At 38.4% G+C, this 17,397-nt stretch overlaps 1 protein-coding gene across 1 annotated transcript in view; it reads left to right on the forward strand.

The window, feature by feature from the left end:
- The first annotated feature begins 479 nt into the window (after positions 1-479).
- Positions 480-17,397, forward strand: part of LOC148573582 (uncharacterized) — a 45,129-nt gene continuing 28,211 nt past the window's right edge. Inside the window, exons 1-3 of the mRNA XM_088503433.1 lie at positions 480-717; positions 1,080-1,863; positions 1,946-2,618. Of these exons, the coding sequence (XP_088359559.1) occupies positions 1,818-1,863; positions 1,946-2,618 (719 nt within the window). The 5' untranslated portion in view covers positions 480-717; positions 1,080-1,817. The remainder of the gene's footprint in view (positions 718-1,079; positions 1,864-1,945; positions 2,619-17,397) is intronic.

Raw genomic sequence — 17,397 nt, forward strand, 5'->3', positions numbered from 1 at the left:
TATTGTTTATGACTCCCAACCCCGGAATTCTAACCAATATTGATGCACATGTTTGCCCATTCTCTTGAGGACGACCCGAGACCAATACTCTCGGTTACTTTATATTGGAGTTGACTTTGTGACAACCAAATTCTAAATTTGATCGTTAGGATTATATGTTGGTCTAGAACTATACTATGACAATGACATTGGTTTTCTATTAAAAAAAATTCTAGACGGACAATAATTCTTATTATCAAGCTTCGACCTTCTCATGAGGTCGTGCTCGTTCCTGAGCTTTGACCTCTTTGGGGGAGGTTGTGCTCAAGCATCTTCCTGTTGATCGCGCCCGAGGTGCTTTTATTCTTTTCGGGCAACTTTGTGTCTTTAATGCTTTCGGGTTGCAAAGCATTTTTTGTTTTAAATGTTGCGCCATTCTTCGAGTGCATCAGTTTCTTGGGTTCATGCGAGCGCTTTTAAAGCCTATTAATTGGGCTTTTACTCTTTGCCATTTCGCTTTCCCTCTTTGTATTTTGTTCAAAATCAGAGGGACTTAGCTTTCTTCCCTTCTTCTTTTATCTGCTTCGTTTCGTTTTCTGGAGAAAGAAGCTTCCTTTCGTTTTGTTTATTTGGTTTGCCCCAAGTTTTCCTTTTCTTCGAAGCTTCGAGGCGCTTGTTGGTGTGGATCGTTCGAGAATTTGCTGCTCGTTCATCACCGTTTCTGCTTCTTCTTCTTAGGTTGGTACTCGCTTTATGCATTTCACATTTTTCCTGTTTGATGATAGTTGTGGTTCTTTTTTCTTGTTTTGTGTTTGCTTCTGGTGATGCTGCATGCTTTCGTTTCTTTTAAAGTTTTGATCTTTCTTTTTACTACTGCTGAAAGGCTAGGGCTAGGACTTTTGATTTTCTTTAATCCGTTGCGCTTTTCTTTCTGTGCTTGTACTGCCTCCAAAGGGTGTCTCTAGGTTACTGTGGTAATTTGTTTTCGTGAACCTTGGGGTGCCCTTTGCTGTCTTGTTGCTATTTGCTGGTTGTTTCTTCATTTTTCGTATTTTGGCCGAGTTGTTTGGTCGTGACGCCTTTTCATTTTCTTGCTGTAGGTATAGTTTCTATGTCTCATAAAAATATTGTTGAAATGTCAACAAAGGTTCCTCCTGGTTAGATTCTGTAGTATTGGGTTGTGTTACTGTAGCAGATTGGGAGAACTGTGAAAAGTTTAAGAGATTTCATAGGATTTGTGGGAATAAGGAGGATGAGAAGGACTATGAGTTAGTGTCACCTGACCCCGAGGAGAGGGTCAGTTTTCCTCCTCTAAGTCGGGCAGAGCGTCCGTTCTTTTATGCGTACGATTTCTTTTTTACCAAGTTGGGTATCACCCTTCCTTTTACTGAGTTTGAGACTGAAATTCTTTGGAATTTTAGTCTTGCCCCTACTCAGATTCATCCCAACTCTTGGGCTTTCATGAAAATCTTTCAGCTGTTGTGTCAGGAGTTGGGTGTCTGACATTTTTTCTGTCTTTTTCTTTACCTGTTTGTGCTAACCAAGCCAGGGGTGGCCAGGAAGAAGGCTTCTTGGATCTCCTTCCGGGCTACCTAGGGTAGAAAAGTTTTCTCCATTTTTGATGACTCTTTCCACGATTTCAAAAATTTTTATTTCAAGGTTCGGGCTATGGGTGATGTTCACCGCTTTTTCTGGATGAGAATAAGGAACCCACTTTTCCCCTTTGGTGGCAAGAGAACCCTGTAGTGGTTAAGTATTCGTTAGAAAGTCTTGACGAGGTAGAGAGGGCCTTTTTGGGTGTTTTGGAAGTGCATTAGAGGGAGCCTCCTCATTTGGATATGAAGAAGTTTTTAGGGGATTCTGCTCTTCTCCGTTCTGAACTAGGTAGTGCCCGACTTCCTAGATTTTTATTGTCTTCATTTGTGGTTTGTCATTATGTAACTATTTTTGTGGTGTTCTTTTTTAGAGATGGCTTCAGGCTCTGATTCAATAAAGGTCCTTCGCAAGACCAAAAAGACTGTGGCTGCTCAGAACCTGCAAAGAAAGACATCGGGGGAGGGTTCTTCCCATGTTCCGCCGAAGAAACCGGACTCGGGTTCCCAAGGTCCGAGGAAGATTATCCCGACTCCTCAAGTTCGTGTGGCTTCTACCGACCCGCCTTTGGCGAGCTCGGGTGCTGCTTCCTTCCCCTCTTCATCCGGGCCCTCTCCTAAGAGACAAAGGACTTCTGGTGCTTATGACCTCAATGACAAGGATTTTGACGGTGTGGCCTTTGCTGAGGAGCATATCGCTCCGTATGGTTTTGTCCCAACCAACAATGTGTCCATCCTTAAGCACCTTGATTTTATATCCAGCAACAGTGTCCGGATGGCCAACCTTAGTGCCGCGTTGTCGAGGGAGTTTAAGAAATCCCCTATCAATGCTACCAGTACCTTTCTTGAGAGTGCCAAAGCTGAATTTGACAGGGTGGAGGGGCTGAGGCTTGAGCTAGAGGCAAAAAATGTTGGGCTAGAGCTTTTCTTGGAGAAGGAGAAGGCCCGGGCTACTGCGGCGGAGGCGGCTGCTAACTTGGCGGAGGAGATGGCAAAGAAGACCAAGGATAGTTATACCCGGACTTATGGTGAGCTTCTTGAGGTTAAGTGTAACAACCTAGTTTTCGAGTACGCAAGGTCTTTTCTGAAGATAAGGATTTCTCCGGAAGTTCAATAAAGGGACACACCTCTACTGTATCATCAGGCATCTTAATCCTCATTGTCATTATGCCACCTTTAAGCCATGACCTCTTTTGGGGCAAGCTCGACAACGCAATCACGAAGAACCTAGTTTTTGAACTGTATCGGTTAGGAGTTTTTATTCTGATTTTTGTAAATAGTCTCAGTTTGATGAACCAGACTCGATTCATGAGAGAAGAGAGATAATAGTATAATATTATAATTATCTGACTATTAGAAGCTGCTTGAATAATATTATAATGTTACCTGGTCTATTTTAGTTAAAAACAGAAAATCGATTTAACTGGATTCACGGTTTACTGGTGCAGCTTAGCACCAGCACTCTCTGATGACTTTAGCAATGCTAAGGCCTCATCATACATGTTATATTCTCATAATAAATATGTTACTAGTGTCATTTATGCTAGTAGCTCAGAAAATAATTTTTTGAGATATTTTTACAAGTGTTCTAATACATCTAGTTTTAGTAGTTATACACTTGAGATATTTTAATATTATTTTAACCCACCTCCAAGCCAACCAATCACAACTCACCGTACACCCCCAAGACCCCCCAAGGCTAGTTCATCTTCACCTTGTGGCCGAAAATAGGAAGAGAGAAAAAGAGAGAAAAGTTCTTAGTTCCAAATCTTCAAAGCTTGATTTCTACTGAAGTAAAACTCAAATCAAAATTCCAATCCGACCAAAATGATCCTCTCTTATTTCTCTACATAATCATATGACTTATCAAGGCTGAAATCAAGGTGAGTTGGCTGCACCTTCTCCCTTTTGCTTCGATTTCAAGGAAGCTTGCTTAAACATGTGTTTTCTTGATGTTCTTCCTTAGGAATCATGCTTTGCTTGACTTGTAGGCCAATAAATGTTAATTTCTAGCAAGTTTAAGGTGAGAAATTTCTTCCTAACATGCTGAATGAGATTCGGTCAGTTGAGGGTTTGTGGATTTAAAGTTGTTCTTGATGTGATTTAGGAGGAAAAAGTGCTTAAAGACCACCTAAGAGCTTAACCGAATTTGGAGCAGCAAAACAAGGTAGGGTTTGACGAAATTAATCTTGATTAATTGTGTTTGAGTTGTGTGATTATGATATGGTTTGGCTGTGCTTGAAATTGATGATTCATATGAGTGATTCTTGTTGAAAATTTGATGAAAATTTGATGAAATTTGATGAAATTCAAGCTATGAATTTGTGTTCTTGAGTGCAGCTGGAAACCAAAACCCTAAAGCTTAAATTGGGTTTCAATTTGTGTTAAAATCATGTAGAAAAGATTGAATTTTAGTGGCTGAGAATTTATTATGAACTATCGTAAAAATCGGTTACTGAACAGATTGAAAAACAGGTGAAAACAGAAAAAGAATTTGAAAAATTTACGAAAAACCTGAAGAACACTTTGAGTGTGGTGAAGAACAGTGAAGAACAGGCTTTTGATCCATAAAAGGGCAAGGAAGTAATTATTTTGGTGTTTGGGGGGTTATTTTGTAATTTCTGAAAGTTAGGGTGGTTAAAGTAGAAATATTAAAAGTTATAGGTGGTAAAAAGTGAATTTTAAAGGTTAAAAGTTAAAAAGAGGTCATTTTCGAAAATTTAATAATAAAATAATAAAATATAAAATAATAATATTTTATTAAAAATAATAAAATAATGTAAAAAAGGTAGTTTTTCATAAAAGTTTCAGAAAGACTACTTTAAGCGTAGAATCTCATAATTACCTTCATAAAACACTTAGGGAGTGGTAATAACATATTAGTGAGCCAAAGACAAAGGAAAGATAAAAATTTAAAGAAGAGATAAAACTCGAAGAAAAAGTCTGTAAGGTTTTAATGACAGAAAACAACAGGGACTAGAGAACGAACTAAGAGCAACATAGTTAGTTCTTAAGTTGTGCCCAATGTTAGGTATAATATGAAAAGTTAAACTGTTTCAGTATAGACTTAATGAACCTATACTTAGGACAGGCTAACTATTCATACCGAAATTTACATAAGCTATAAATGCATACGTTAAACAGAGAAACCATAGTAGAGTAAAGAGATAAAGAAGAGAAAAGAGTAAATAGAGCAGAGTAAAGAGATAAAGAGAAAAGAGTAATATAGATACAGAGAAAAGAGTAATCAGAGCAGAGTAAAGAGATACAGAAAAAAGAGTAACAGAGCAGAATAAAGAGACAAAGTGAAAAGAGTAATATGATAAAGAGATTAGAGAACAAGCAGAAGGCCTGTTGAGAGGTCATTTGTTGCATTAAGGCAACTTCAGAGATATTTATCTGTTCATCTGCTGCATTTAGGTAGTCAGATAGATGGTGGTACGACCACTGAGAATACTTTCCTAGGATACCTAGCTATAATACTATGCTGTAAGACAAAGGTTTCTTACAGAGGTATCATGATACACACAGTTAAAGTGTACTCCTGTAAGACAGAGGTTGCTTACAGTGAGTGTGTTGTACTCCTGTAAGACAGAGGTTGCTTACAGTGAGTGTGTTGTACTCCTGTAAGATAGAGGTTGCTTACAGTGAGTGTGTTGTGCTCCTGTAAGACAAAGGTTGCTTACAGTGAGTGTGTTGGGCGTATATCGGCTAATAAGTGCCGCCCTGAAAGACAAAGGTTACTTGTAGTGAGATTGCCAACAGGAAAGCCTTATCTAGACAGAGGTTGCTGGGTAACGTCGGGAGGTTAATAACCGACAAATGAGCTCATTACCTGCACTAGGGCTAGACATGCATCATACTTGGTTGTGCATTTTCTCAATTATGATTGCTGTATGAATGTATGATTTCCTGGTTTGCATTCTATTCTTTGTGTCTGTGTTTTATTTTCGCGTATTCTTCTATTTGTATTATGCTTTCTGTTTTCTCTCTTTTCTCTATTTATCTATATCTTCTATTTACTGCTTCTCTGTATTTTGCTATTCTTCTGCATCAAAAACTAACAAGCAATCCAAAAATCAAGCTATTCACAATATTCACATATATACAATAACCAATAACATAACACCATTGCAACTCCCCGGTAACGGCGCCATTTTGATGATCGAACTTTTGTGTGGTCTAGAATTCCACTAATGAATTCTCATTGTAAAGTATAGTTTCTACACCAAACAATAGTCCTTTCATACAAAAATTTGTTTGTCACAAGTACAAACCCCTAAATTTTATGAACCGAAGTATTTAAACATCGGGTCGTTCTCCCTAGGAATTGCAATAAAGTGCCTTGTTATTGGTTATGGAGTCTGTTTTGGGGTTTTTGAGATGATGGACAAGAAATATAAATGGCAAAGGAAATAAACTAACAAAAAGGTCTTGGCAAGGTTAGGTGGTCAAGGATCTCTATCCTAATCACTAACCACAACATGAGAATTGGCAAGGATCAATCCCACTAAGTTAACCCCTAACTAATAGTAGAAGAAAGTCAAGTGAGCTATATCAATTGGTGAGATCTAGCATTAATGGCTCCCAATCGTCAATTACTTGGACATTAGTGACTCAAGAGTTCCTAAGTTACCTTCCCAAGCCAAGAGCACAAAATTCTACTCTAAGATCCAACCAAGCATTTTATCAAACACTTGGAAGGCATAAAAGGAAAGCATAGTAAAATTGCAAGGAATATAAATTTACACTACTCAATTGCAAGGAATTAAACAACAATAAAGAAAATCAATGATAAAAGAACATGAATCATAAATTGCATTAAAAGAAAATAGAAGAAGGAAGAGTGAATCAACAACAAAGCAAGCAATTACAAGAATGAAATACAAAATTAGAGAGAGGAAGAGTAGAGGAACAAGAAATTGTAAAGGAAAAGTAAATCAAAGCATGAATTAAACCTAGATCTAAGAAATTCTAATCCTAATTCTAGAGAGAAGATGGAGCTTCTCTCTCTAGAAACTACTATACATGATGCTAACACTTCAAACAATTGCCCCCCCCCCCACTTTGCTTGAACTTCAATTCTGAATGAAATACACTTAGAAACAAGTTGGATTTGGGCCTGGGCAGCTCAGAAATCACCCCCAGCGTTTTGCCTTTAAGTGGGCCATGTAAGAGTACCGGCGCGTGCGCGCCATGTGCGCGTGCGCGTCGAGTGGTAAATTCTCCATCCGCGCAGAGGCGGCATGTACGCGTGCATGTCCATGGGCAAGACCACTTTTGCGCGTGCGCGCCTTGTGCGTGTGCGCGTCTAATGAGCGGATAATTTATACGCTTTTTGGCATTGTTTTTAGTATGTTTTTAGTATATTTTAGTTAGTTTTTATTATGTTTTTATTATTTTTTAAATAAAAATTATATTTCTAGAATTTACTATGAGTGTGTGTGTTTTTCTATGATTTCAGGTATTTTTTGGCTGAAATTAAGGGACCTGAGCAAAAATCTGATTCAGAGGCTGAAAAAGGACTGCAGATGCTGTTGGATTCTGACCTCCCTGCACTCAAAGTGGATTTTCTATAGCTACAGAAGCCCAATTGGCGCGTTCTCAATTACGTTGGAAAGTATACATCCTGGGATTTCCAGAAATATATAATAGTCCATACTTTGCTCAAGATTTGATAGCCCAAATCGGCGTTCCAAGTCAGCATAGAAATTCTGGCGTCAAAACGCCAGAACTGGCATAAAAGCTGGAGTTAAATGCCCAAACTGGCACAAAAGCTGGCGTTTAACTCCAAGAAAAGTCTCTACATGTCAAAGCTTCAATACTCAGCCCAAGCACACGCGAAGTGGCCAGGAAGTGGATTCTGCATCATTTACTCATTTTTGTAAACCCTAGGTTACTAGTTTTCTACAAATAGGACCTTTTACTATTGTATTTAGAGAATGATTTTTGGACGTTTAGTCCTGAGACCTTGGAGGTTGGCCATTCGGCCATGCTTAGACTATTTTCACTTATGTATTTTCAATGGTGGAGTTTCTACACACCATAGATTAAGGTGTAGAGCTCTGCTGTTCCTCATGAATTAATGCAAAGTACTATTGTTTTTCTATTCAATTCAAGCCTATTTCTGTTCTAAGATATCCATTCGTTCTTCAACATGATAAATGTGATGATCCGTGACACTCATCACCATTCTCACCTATGAACACGTGACTGACAACCACTTCCGTTCTACATGTAATCAAACTTGAATGTGTATCTCTTGTCTAAGATTAGAACCTTCGTGGTATAGGCTAGAATTATTGGCAGTCATTCTTGAGATTCGGAAAGTATAAACCTTGTCTATGGTATTTCGAGTAGGATCTGGGAAGGGATGACTGTGACTAGCTTCAAACTCGCGAGTGTTGGGTGTAGTGACAGACGCAAAAGGATCAATGGATCCTATTCTAACATGATCGAGAACCGACAGATGATTAGCCGTGCGATGACAGCGCATTTGGAATATTTTCACTGAGAGGATGGGAAGTAGCCATTGACAACGGTGATGCCCAACATAAAGCTTGCCATGGAAAGGAGTATGAATGATTGGAAGAAGGCAATAGGAAAGTAGAGGTTCAGAAGGAATAAAGAATCTTCATACGCTTATCTGAAATTCCTACCAATAAATTACATAAGTATCTCTATCTTTATTTTATGTTTTATTCATCTTTTAATTATCAATTATCCATAACCATTTGAATCCGCCTGACTGAGATTTACAAGATGAGCATAGCTTGCTTCAAGTCGACAATCTCCGTGGGATCGACCCTTACTTACGTAAGGTTTATTACTTGGACGACCCAGTGCACTTGCTGGTTAGTTGTGCGAAGTTGTGAAAAAGAACTAAGATCATGAACGTGAGCATTAAGTTTTTGGCGCTGTTACCAAGGAATGAACAATCACGATTTCGTGCACCAAGTTTTTGGCGCCGTTGCCGGGGATTGTTCAAGTTTGGACAACTGACGGTTCATCTTGTTGCTTAGATTAGGTAATTTTATTTTATGTTTAAGCTTTTTACTTTTTATTTTCGAAAATTTTTTTTCAAAAATACAAAAAAAATTTTTATTCTGTTCTTCAGAGTTTTTAAGAATGAATTCTAGAGTTTCATGATGATTTGTTGAAGTCTGGCTGGCTATGAAGCCATGTCTAATCTTTTGGACCGAGGTTTCAACTCATCATCACAAGAGCTTGATGATTTCTATCAATCTTGCCGTTGAAAGTAATGATCTGCTAAAGCTTGGCTGGCCATTGTCCATGTCTAGTGTTTTGAACCGAAGCTTTCACTGAAAGCTTGGCTGGCTAGTAAGCCATGTCTAATTCCTGGACCGGAGTTTTAGACTAACATTGCATGATTCCTAGAATTCTCATTAAGAAGTTTGAACTCCTTATTTTCTCTTTTTCTATATAATTTTCAAAAAATCACAAAAAAAATTTATAAAATCATAAAAACCAAAAAATATTTTGTGTTTCTTGTTTGAGTCAAGTGTCAATTTTTAAGTTTGGTGTCAATTGCATGTCTTTATTCTTCTTGCATTTTTCGAATATATGCAATATGTTCTTCATTGATCATAAAGTTGTTCTTGATGATTCCAGTGCTCTGATCTTTAATTTCTCCTATTTTGTGTCTTTTGTTGTTTCTTACATGCATTTTTAAATTGTTATATTCCTTAGTATACAAACTTCTGAGTTTGGTGTCTTGCATGCATTGTTTATTTGATCTTAGTTGCATTTTTTATTGTTTCTCATAGAAAAAATTCAAAAATTTTTTAAAATTATGTCTTTTCAAGTCAATAACACAGAGAATTGAAGATTTAGAACATTCAGCAGAGGAATTACACAGAAAAAGCTGGGCATTCAAAACGCCCAGTGAAGAAGGAAAACTGGCGTTTAAACGCCAGCCAGGGTACCTAGCTGGGCGTTAAACGCCCAAAAAGGTAGCATTTTGGGCATTAAACGCCAGAATGGATGCCATTCTGGGCGTTTAACGCCAGGAGGACACTAGAGGGAAGATTTTGTTTTTAATTCAAATCTTTTTCAAATTTTCATAATTTTTCAAAATCAAATTTTTTTCAAATCATATCTTTTCAATCATATCTTTTCAAAATCAATTCCTTTTCAATTTTTTTTATTTATTACTGTTTTCGAAAATCCTTGCTACAATTAGTGATTTAATTCAAAATTTTCAAGTTGTTACTTGCCTATTAAGAAAGGATCAAAAGTTTTAATTCTAGAATCATATCTTTTAATTTCTTGTTGGTCAAGTAATCAACTTTAATTTTGAAAACTTTCTTCTTTTAAATTTGATTCTCAATCATATCTTCTCAATCATGTCTTTTCAATCACATCTTTTTCAAAATTAAGTTTCAATCATATCTTTTTGATTTCTAATTTCAAAATCTTTTTCAAAAATCACTTAATTTCTTTCCCAATCTTATTTTTCGAAAATCATTTACCAAATTTTCAAAATTGCTCTTAATTATTTCAAAATCTTTTTACTTTATTTTGGAAAATTCTTCCCCTCTTCCCACATCCCTCTATTTATGGACAAACACTCCTCCTCAATGTACAATTCGAACTCTATCCCTCTTGATAAGTTCGAGTTCTTTCTTCTCTACCTTCTCCTTCTATTCTTCTTTACCTCTGACACCTCAAGGAATCTCTATACTGTGACATAGAGGATTCCATATTTTCTTCTCCTCTCTTTTCATATGAGCAGGAGCATGGACAAGGGTATTCTTGTTGAAGCTGATCCTGAACCTGAAAGAACCTTGAAGAGAAAGCTCAGAGAAGCTAAAGTACAACTCTCTGTAGAGGACCTAACAGAACTTTTTAAACAAGAAGAAGACATGGCAGCCGAAAACAACAACAATGCCAACAATGCAAGGAAGGTGCTTGGTGACTTTACTGCACCTACTCCTGACTTCTATGGGAGAAGTATCTCAATCCCTGCCATTGGAGCAAACAACTTTGAGCTTAAGCCTCAATTAGTTTCTCTAATGCAACAGAATTGCAAGTTTTATGGACTTCCATTAGAAGATCCTCATCAATTCTTAGCTGAATTCTTGCAAATCTGTGACACTGTTAAGACTAATGGGGTTGATCCCGAGGTCTATAGACTTATGCTTTTTTCCTTTGTTGTAAGAGACAGAGCTAGAACATGGTTGGATTCACAACCTAAAGAAAGCCTGAACTCTTGGGAAAAGCTAGTCAATACCTTATTGGCAAAATTCTTTCCACCTCAAAAATTGAGCAAGCTTAGAGTGGAAGTCCAAACCTTCAGACAGAAGGAAGGTGAATCCCTCTATGAATCCTGAAAAAGATACAAGCAATTGATCAGAAGGTGTCCTTCTAACATGCTTTCAGAATGGAGCATTATAGGTATTTTCTATGATGGTCTATCTGAACTGTCCAAGATGTCATTGGATAGCTCTGCTGGAGGATCTCTTCATCTGAAGAAGATGCCTGCAGAAGCTCAGAAACTCATTGAAATGGTTGCAAATAACCAATTCATGTACACTTCTGAAAGGAATCCTATGAATAATGGGACAAGTTAGAAGAAAGGAGTTCTTGAAATTGATACTCTGAATGCCATATTGGCTCAGAACAAAATATTGACTCAACAAGTCAATCTGATTTCTCAAAGTCTGTCTGGAATGCAAGCAGCAACAGGCAGTACCAAAGAAGCTTCATCTGAAGAAGAAGTTTATGATCCTGAAAACCTAGCAATGGAAGAGGTGAATTACATAGGAGAACCCTATGGAAGCACCTATAATCCTTCATGGAGAAATCATCCAAACCTCTCATGGAAGGATCAACAGAGGCCTCAACAAGGCTTCAACAACAATAATGGTGGAAGAAATAGGTTTAGCAATAGCAAGCCTTTTCCATCATTTTCTCAGCAACAGACAGAGAATTCTAAGCAGAGCCACTCTGACTTAGCAACTATAGTCTCTGATCTAATTAAAACCACTCAAAGTTTCATGACTGAAACAAGGTCCTCCATTAAAAATTTGGAGGCACAAGTGGGTCAGCTGAGCAAGAAAGTTACTGAACTCCCTCCTAGTACTCTTCCAAGCAATACAGAAGAGAATCCAAAAGGAGAGTGCAAGGCCATCAACATAACCCACACGGCCGAACCTGGAGAGGAGGAAGAGGCAGTGATCTCTACTAAGGAAGACCTCAATGGACGTCCACTGGCCTCCAAGGAGTTCTCTAATGAGGAACCATGGGAATCTAAGGCTCACACTGAGACCATAGAGATTCCATTGAATTTACTTTTGCCATTCATGAGCTCTGATGAGTATTCTTCCTCTGAAGAGGATGAAGATGTTACTGAAGAACAAGTTGCTAAGTACCTTGGAGCAATCATGAAGCTAAATGCCAAGCTATTTGGTAATGAGACTTGGAAGGATGAACCCCCTTGCTCCCCAAAGAACTGGATGACCTGACTAGGCAAAAATTACCTCTGAAGAGACAGGATCCTGGAAAATTCTCAATACCTTGTACCATAGGCACCATGACCTTTGAGAAGGCTCTATGTGACCTGGAGTCAAGCATAAACCTCATGCCTCTCTCTGTAATAGAGAAGCTTCCTTGAGGTACAAGCTGCAAGAATCTCACTAGAGATGGCAGACAATTCAAGAAAACAGGCTTATGGACTTGTAGAAGATGTCTTGGTAAAGGTTGAAGGCCACTACATCCCTGCTGATTTCATAATCCTAGACACTAGGAAGTGTATGGATGAATCCATCATACTTGGCAGACCCTTCCTAGCCACAGCAAGAGCTGTGATTGGTGTTGACAGAGGAGAATTGGCCCTTCAAGTGAATGAGGACTCCCTTGTGTTTAAAGCTCAAGGATCTCCCTCTGTAACCATGGAGAGGAAGCATGAAAAGCTTCTCTCAATGCAGAGTCAAACAAAATTCCCACATTCAAACTCTAAGCTTGGTGTTGGAAGGCCACAACCAAACTTTAAGTTTGGTGTTGAGAGGCCATCATCATGCTCTGAGTATCTGTGAGGCTACATGAGAGCCCACTGTCAAGCTATTGACATTAAAGAAGTGCTTATTGGGAGGCAACCCAATTTTACTTCTCTATGTTAAATTTCTATTTTCCATTGTTATTTTATGTTTTCTATAGGTTGATGATCATGTGAAGTCACAAAAATAATTGAAAAAGCAAAAACAAACTGAAAAATAGAATGAAAAACAGCACACCTTGGAGGAGAAGCCTACTGGCGGCAGCAGAATGGGTGTTAAACGCCCATTCTGGCACCATTCTGGGCGTTTAACGCCAGAAAAGGGCAAGAAGCTGGTGTTAAATGCCAGAAATGGGCAGCAACCTGGCGTTTAACGCCAGATTAGCAGCAGAAGGCATTTTGCACGCCTAATTGGTGCAGGGATGAGAAATCCTTGATACCTCAGGATCTGTGGACCCCACAGGATCCCCACCAACCTCAACTCACTCTCTCTTCTTCACACATTTCTATAATGCCTTTCCCCAAATACCCTTCACTAATCAACTCAATACCTCTCCCCACTCCTATATAAACCCATCTTCACCCCTTCATTTTCACACATCTTAAACACTACTTCTCCCCCTTGGCCGAAACACTAACCCCCCCTCCATCTCCTCTATTTCTTCTTCCTCTACTCTCTTCCTTCTTTTTTTGCTCGAGGACGAGCAAACCTTCTAAGTTTGGTGTGGTAAAAGCGTTGCTTTTTGTTTTTCCATAACTATTTATGGCACCTAAGGCCGGAGAAACCTCTAGAAAGAGGAAAGGGAAGGCAAAAGCTTCCACCTCCGAGTCATGGAAGATGGAGAGATTCATCTCAAGGGTGTATCAAGACCACTTCTATGAAGTTGTGGCCAAGAGAAAAGTGATCCCCGAGGTCCCTTTCAAGCTCAAAAAGGGTGAATATCCGGAGATCCGACATGAGATTCGAAGAAGAGGTTGGGAAGTTCTCACCAACCCCATTCAACAAGTCGGAATCTTAATGGTTCAAGAGTTCTATGCCAATGCATGGATCACCAAGAACCATAATCAAAGTGTGAACCCGGACCCAAAGAATTGGCTTACAATGGTTCGGGGGAATACTTAGATTTCAGTCTGGAAAATGTAAGGTTGGCATTCAACTTGCCAATGATGCAAGGAGATGCACACCCCTACACTAGAAGGGTCAACTTTGATCAAAGGTTGGACCAAGTCCTCATAGATATTTGTGAAGAGGGCGCTCAATGGAAAAGAGATTCAAGAGGGAAGCCGGTCCAACTAAGAAGGCATGACCTCAAGCCCGTGGCTAGGGGATGGTTGGAGTTCATCCAACGCTCAATCATTCTCACTAGCAACCGGTCTGAAGTTACTATAGACTGGGGTATCATGATCCATAGCATCATGATTGGAGAGGAAGTAGAAGTTCATGAGGTCATATCCCTAGAACTCTACAAGGTGGCGAACAAGTCCTCTACTTTGGCAAGGTTAGCCTTCCCTCACCTCATATGTCACCTCTGTAATTCAGCTGGAATTGACATAGAGGAATACATCCTTATTGATGAGGACAAGCCCATCACTAAGAAAAGGATGGAGAAAATAAGAGATCCCACTCATGGGCAAGAGCATGAGGAAATTCCTCATCATGAAATCCCTGAGATGCCTCAAGGGATGCATTTTTCTCCACAAAACTATTGGGAGCAAATTAACACCTCCCTAGGAGAATTAAGTTCCAATATGGGACAACTAAGGGTGGAGCACCAAGAGCATTCCATCCTCCTTCATGAAATTAGAGAAGATCAAAGAGTCATGAGAGAGGATCAACAAAGGCAAGGAAGAGACATTGAGGAGCTCAAGCACTCCATAAGATCTTCAAGAGGAAGAACTAGTCGCCATCACTAAGGTGGACCCGTTCTTTAATTCCCTTGTTCTTTATTTTCTGTTTTTCGAATTTTTATGCTTTATGTTTATCTATGTTTGTGTCTTTATTCTATGATCATTAGTGTCTTAGTGTCTATGCCTTAAAGCTATGAGTGTCCTATGAATCCATCACCTTTCTTAAATGAAAAATGTTCTAATTGCAAAAGAACAAGAAGTACATGAATTTCGAATTTTAAAACAGATTAATTATTTTGATGTGGTGGCAATACTTTTTGTTTTCTGAATGAATGCTTGAACAGTGCATATTTTTGAATTTGTTGTTTATGAATGTTAAAATTATTGGCTCTTGAAAGAATGATGGAAAAGGAGAAATGTTATTGATAATCTGAAAAATCAAAAATGATTCTTAAAGCAAGAAAAAGCAGTGAATAGCAAAGCTTGCAGAAAAAAATGGCGAAAAAAAAAAGGAAAAGCAAGTAGAAAAAGCCAATAGCCCTTTAAACCAAAAGGCAAGGGTAAAATAAAAAGGATCCAAGGCTTTGAACATCAGTGGATTGGAGGGTCCACAGGAATAAAATCATGGCCTAAGCGGCTAAACCAAGCTGTCCCTAACCATGTGCTTGTGGCATGAAGGTGTCAAGTGAAAACTTGAGACTGAGCGGTTAAAGTCGTGGTCCAAAGCAAAAAGAGTGTGCTTAAGAGCTCTGGACACCTCTAATTGGGGACTCTAGCAAAGCTGAGTCACAATCTGAAAAGGTTCACCCAGTTGTGTGTCTGTGGCATTTATGTATCCGGTGGTAATACTGGAAAACAAAATGCTTAGGGTCACGGCCAAGACTCATAAAGTAGTTGTGTTCAAGAATCAACATACTGAACTAGGAGAATCAATAACACTATCTGAATTCTGAGTTCCTATAGATGCCAATCATTCTGAACATCAAAGGATAAAGTGAGATGCCAAAACTGTTCGAAAGCAAAAAGCTAATAGCCCCACTCATTTAATTAAGACTGATCTTCATAGATGTTTTTGGAATTCATTGTATATTATTTTCTTTTTATCCTACTTTGTTTTTAGTTGCTTGGGGACAAGCAACAATTTAAGTTTGGTGTTGTGATGAGCGGATAATTTATACGCTTTTTGGCATTGTTTTTAGTATATTTTAGTTAGTTTTTATTATGTTTTTATTAGTTTTTAAATAAAAATCACATTTTTGGACTTTACTATGAGTTTATGTATTTTTCTGTGATTTCAGGTATTTTTTGGCTGAAATTGAGGGACCTGAGCAAAAATCTGATTCAGAGGCTGAAAAAGGACTGCAGATGCTGTTGGATTCTGACCTCCCTGCACTCTAAGTGGATTTTCTGGAGCTACAGATACCCAATTGGCGTGCTCTCAATTGCGTTGTAAAGTAGACATCCTGGGCTTTTCAGAAATATATAATAGTTCATACTTTACCCAAGATTTGATGGCCCAAACTGGCGTTCCAAGTCAGCATAGAAATTCTGGAGTCAAAATGCCAGAACTGGCATAAAAGCTAGAGTTAAACGCCCAAACTGGCACAAAAGCTGGCGTTTAACTCCAAAAAAAGTCTCTACACGTGAAAGCTTCAATACTCAACCCAAGCACACATGAAGTGGGACCGGAAGTGGATTCTGCATCATTTACTCATTTCTGTAAACCCTAGGTTACTAGTTTTCTACAAATAGGACCTTTCACTATTGTATTTAGAGAATGATTTTTGGACGTTTAGTCCTGAGACCTTGGAGGCTGGCCATTCGGCCATGCTTAGACTATTTTCACTTATGAATTTTCAACGGTGGAGTTTCTACACACCATAGATTAAGGTGTGGAGCTCTGCTGTTCCTCATGAATTAATGCAAAGTACTATTGTTTTTCTATTCAATTCAAGCCTATTTCTGTTCTAAGATATCCATTAGTTCTTCAACATGATGAATGTGATGATCCATGATACTCATTGATAAACCACTATTTCATGGTTTATCTTGTGCTCAATTGAGTGGTTTTTATCAACTCTTTACCCACTTATTCATACTATTTGCATGGTTTTACGTTTGCCTTCCTAATTATGTGCTTTGATTGAAAACATGGTTCTTAAGTTTCCTATGTTTAAATCCTCTCTTATTACCATTAGATGCCTTGATATGTGTGTTAAGTGATTTTAGAGATTACAGGCAGGAATGGCTCAAAGGATGGAAAGGAAGCATGCAAAAGTGGAAGGAATACAAGAAGTTGGAGAAATTGCTAAGCTGTCCAACCTGACCTCTTTGCACTCAAACGGCTATAACTTTAGCTACAGAGGTCCAAATGATGCAGTTCTAGTTGTGTTGGAAAGCTAACGTCCGGGGTTTCGATTTGATATATAATATGCCATAGTTTCTCTGAAGCTAGGCAACGCGAACGCGTGCTCCACCCGGACGCGTCGCAGTTCCAAAAATCAGCGTGGCAGATTTCTTCTCCAGCGATTTATGGGCTGTTTTCGACCCAGTTTTTGGCCCAGAAAACACAAATTAGAGGCTATAAAGTGGGAGAATCCATTCATTCATGAACAAGCTCACAATACACAATTTTAGGATTTAGATGTAGTTTTTAGAGAGAGAGGTTCTCTCCTCTCTCTTAGGATTAGGATTTATGATTTCTTTGCTTTCAGGATTGTTTCTTTTTATCAGGTTCAATTTTCCTTTTATTTATTTTCCTAATTTAATTTATGAACTCTTCCATGTTACATATGATTTTCTTAATTAATATAATTGAGGTATTTCAGACTTATCACTTCTTCTATTGTTTGATGTTCTAAGTTGGATCCTAACTTGATTTTAGAGTTGATTGATATTTGGAGACCCTTGAGTTGAATTACTCAAGAGTTAAATTATAATTGGGTTTATTGTTGGCTGGCT

This window comes from Arachis ipaensis, chromosome B2 (assembly GCF_059453495.1).
Source record: "Arachis ipaensis isolate K30076 ecotype BB chromosome B2, ASM5945349v1, whole genome shotgun sequence".
Lineage (NCBI taxonomy): Eukaryota > Viridiplantae > Streptophyta > Magnoliopsida > Fabales > Fabaceae > Arachis > Arachis ipaensis.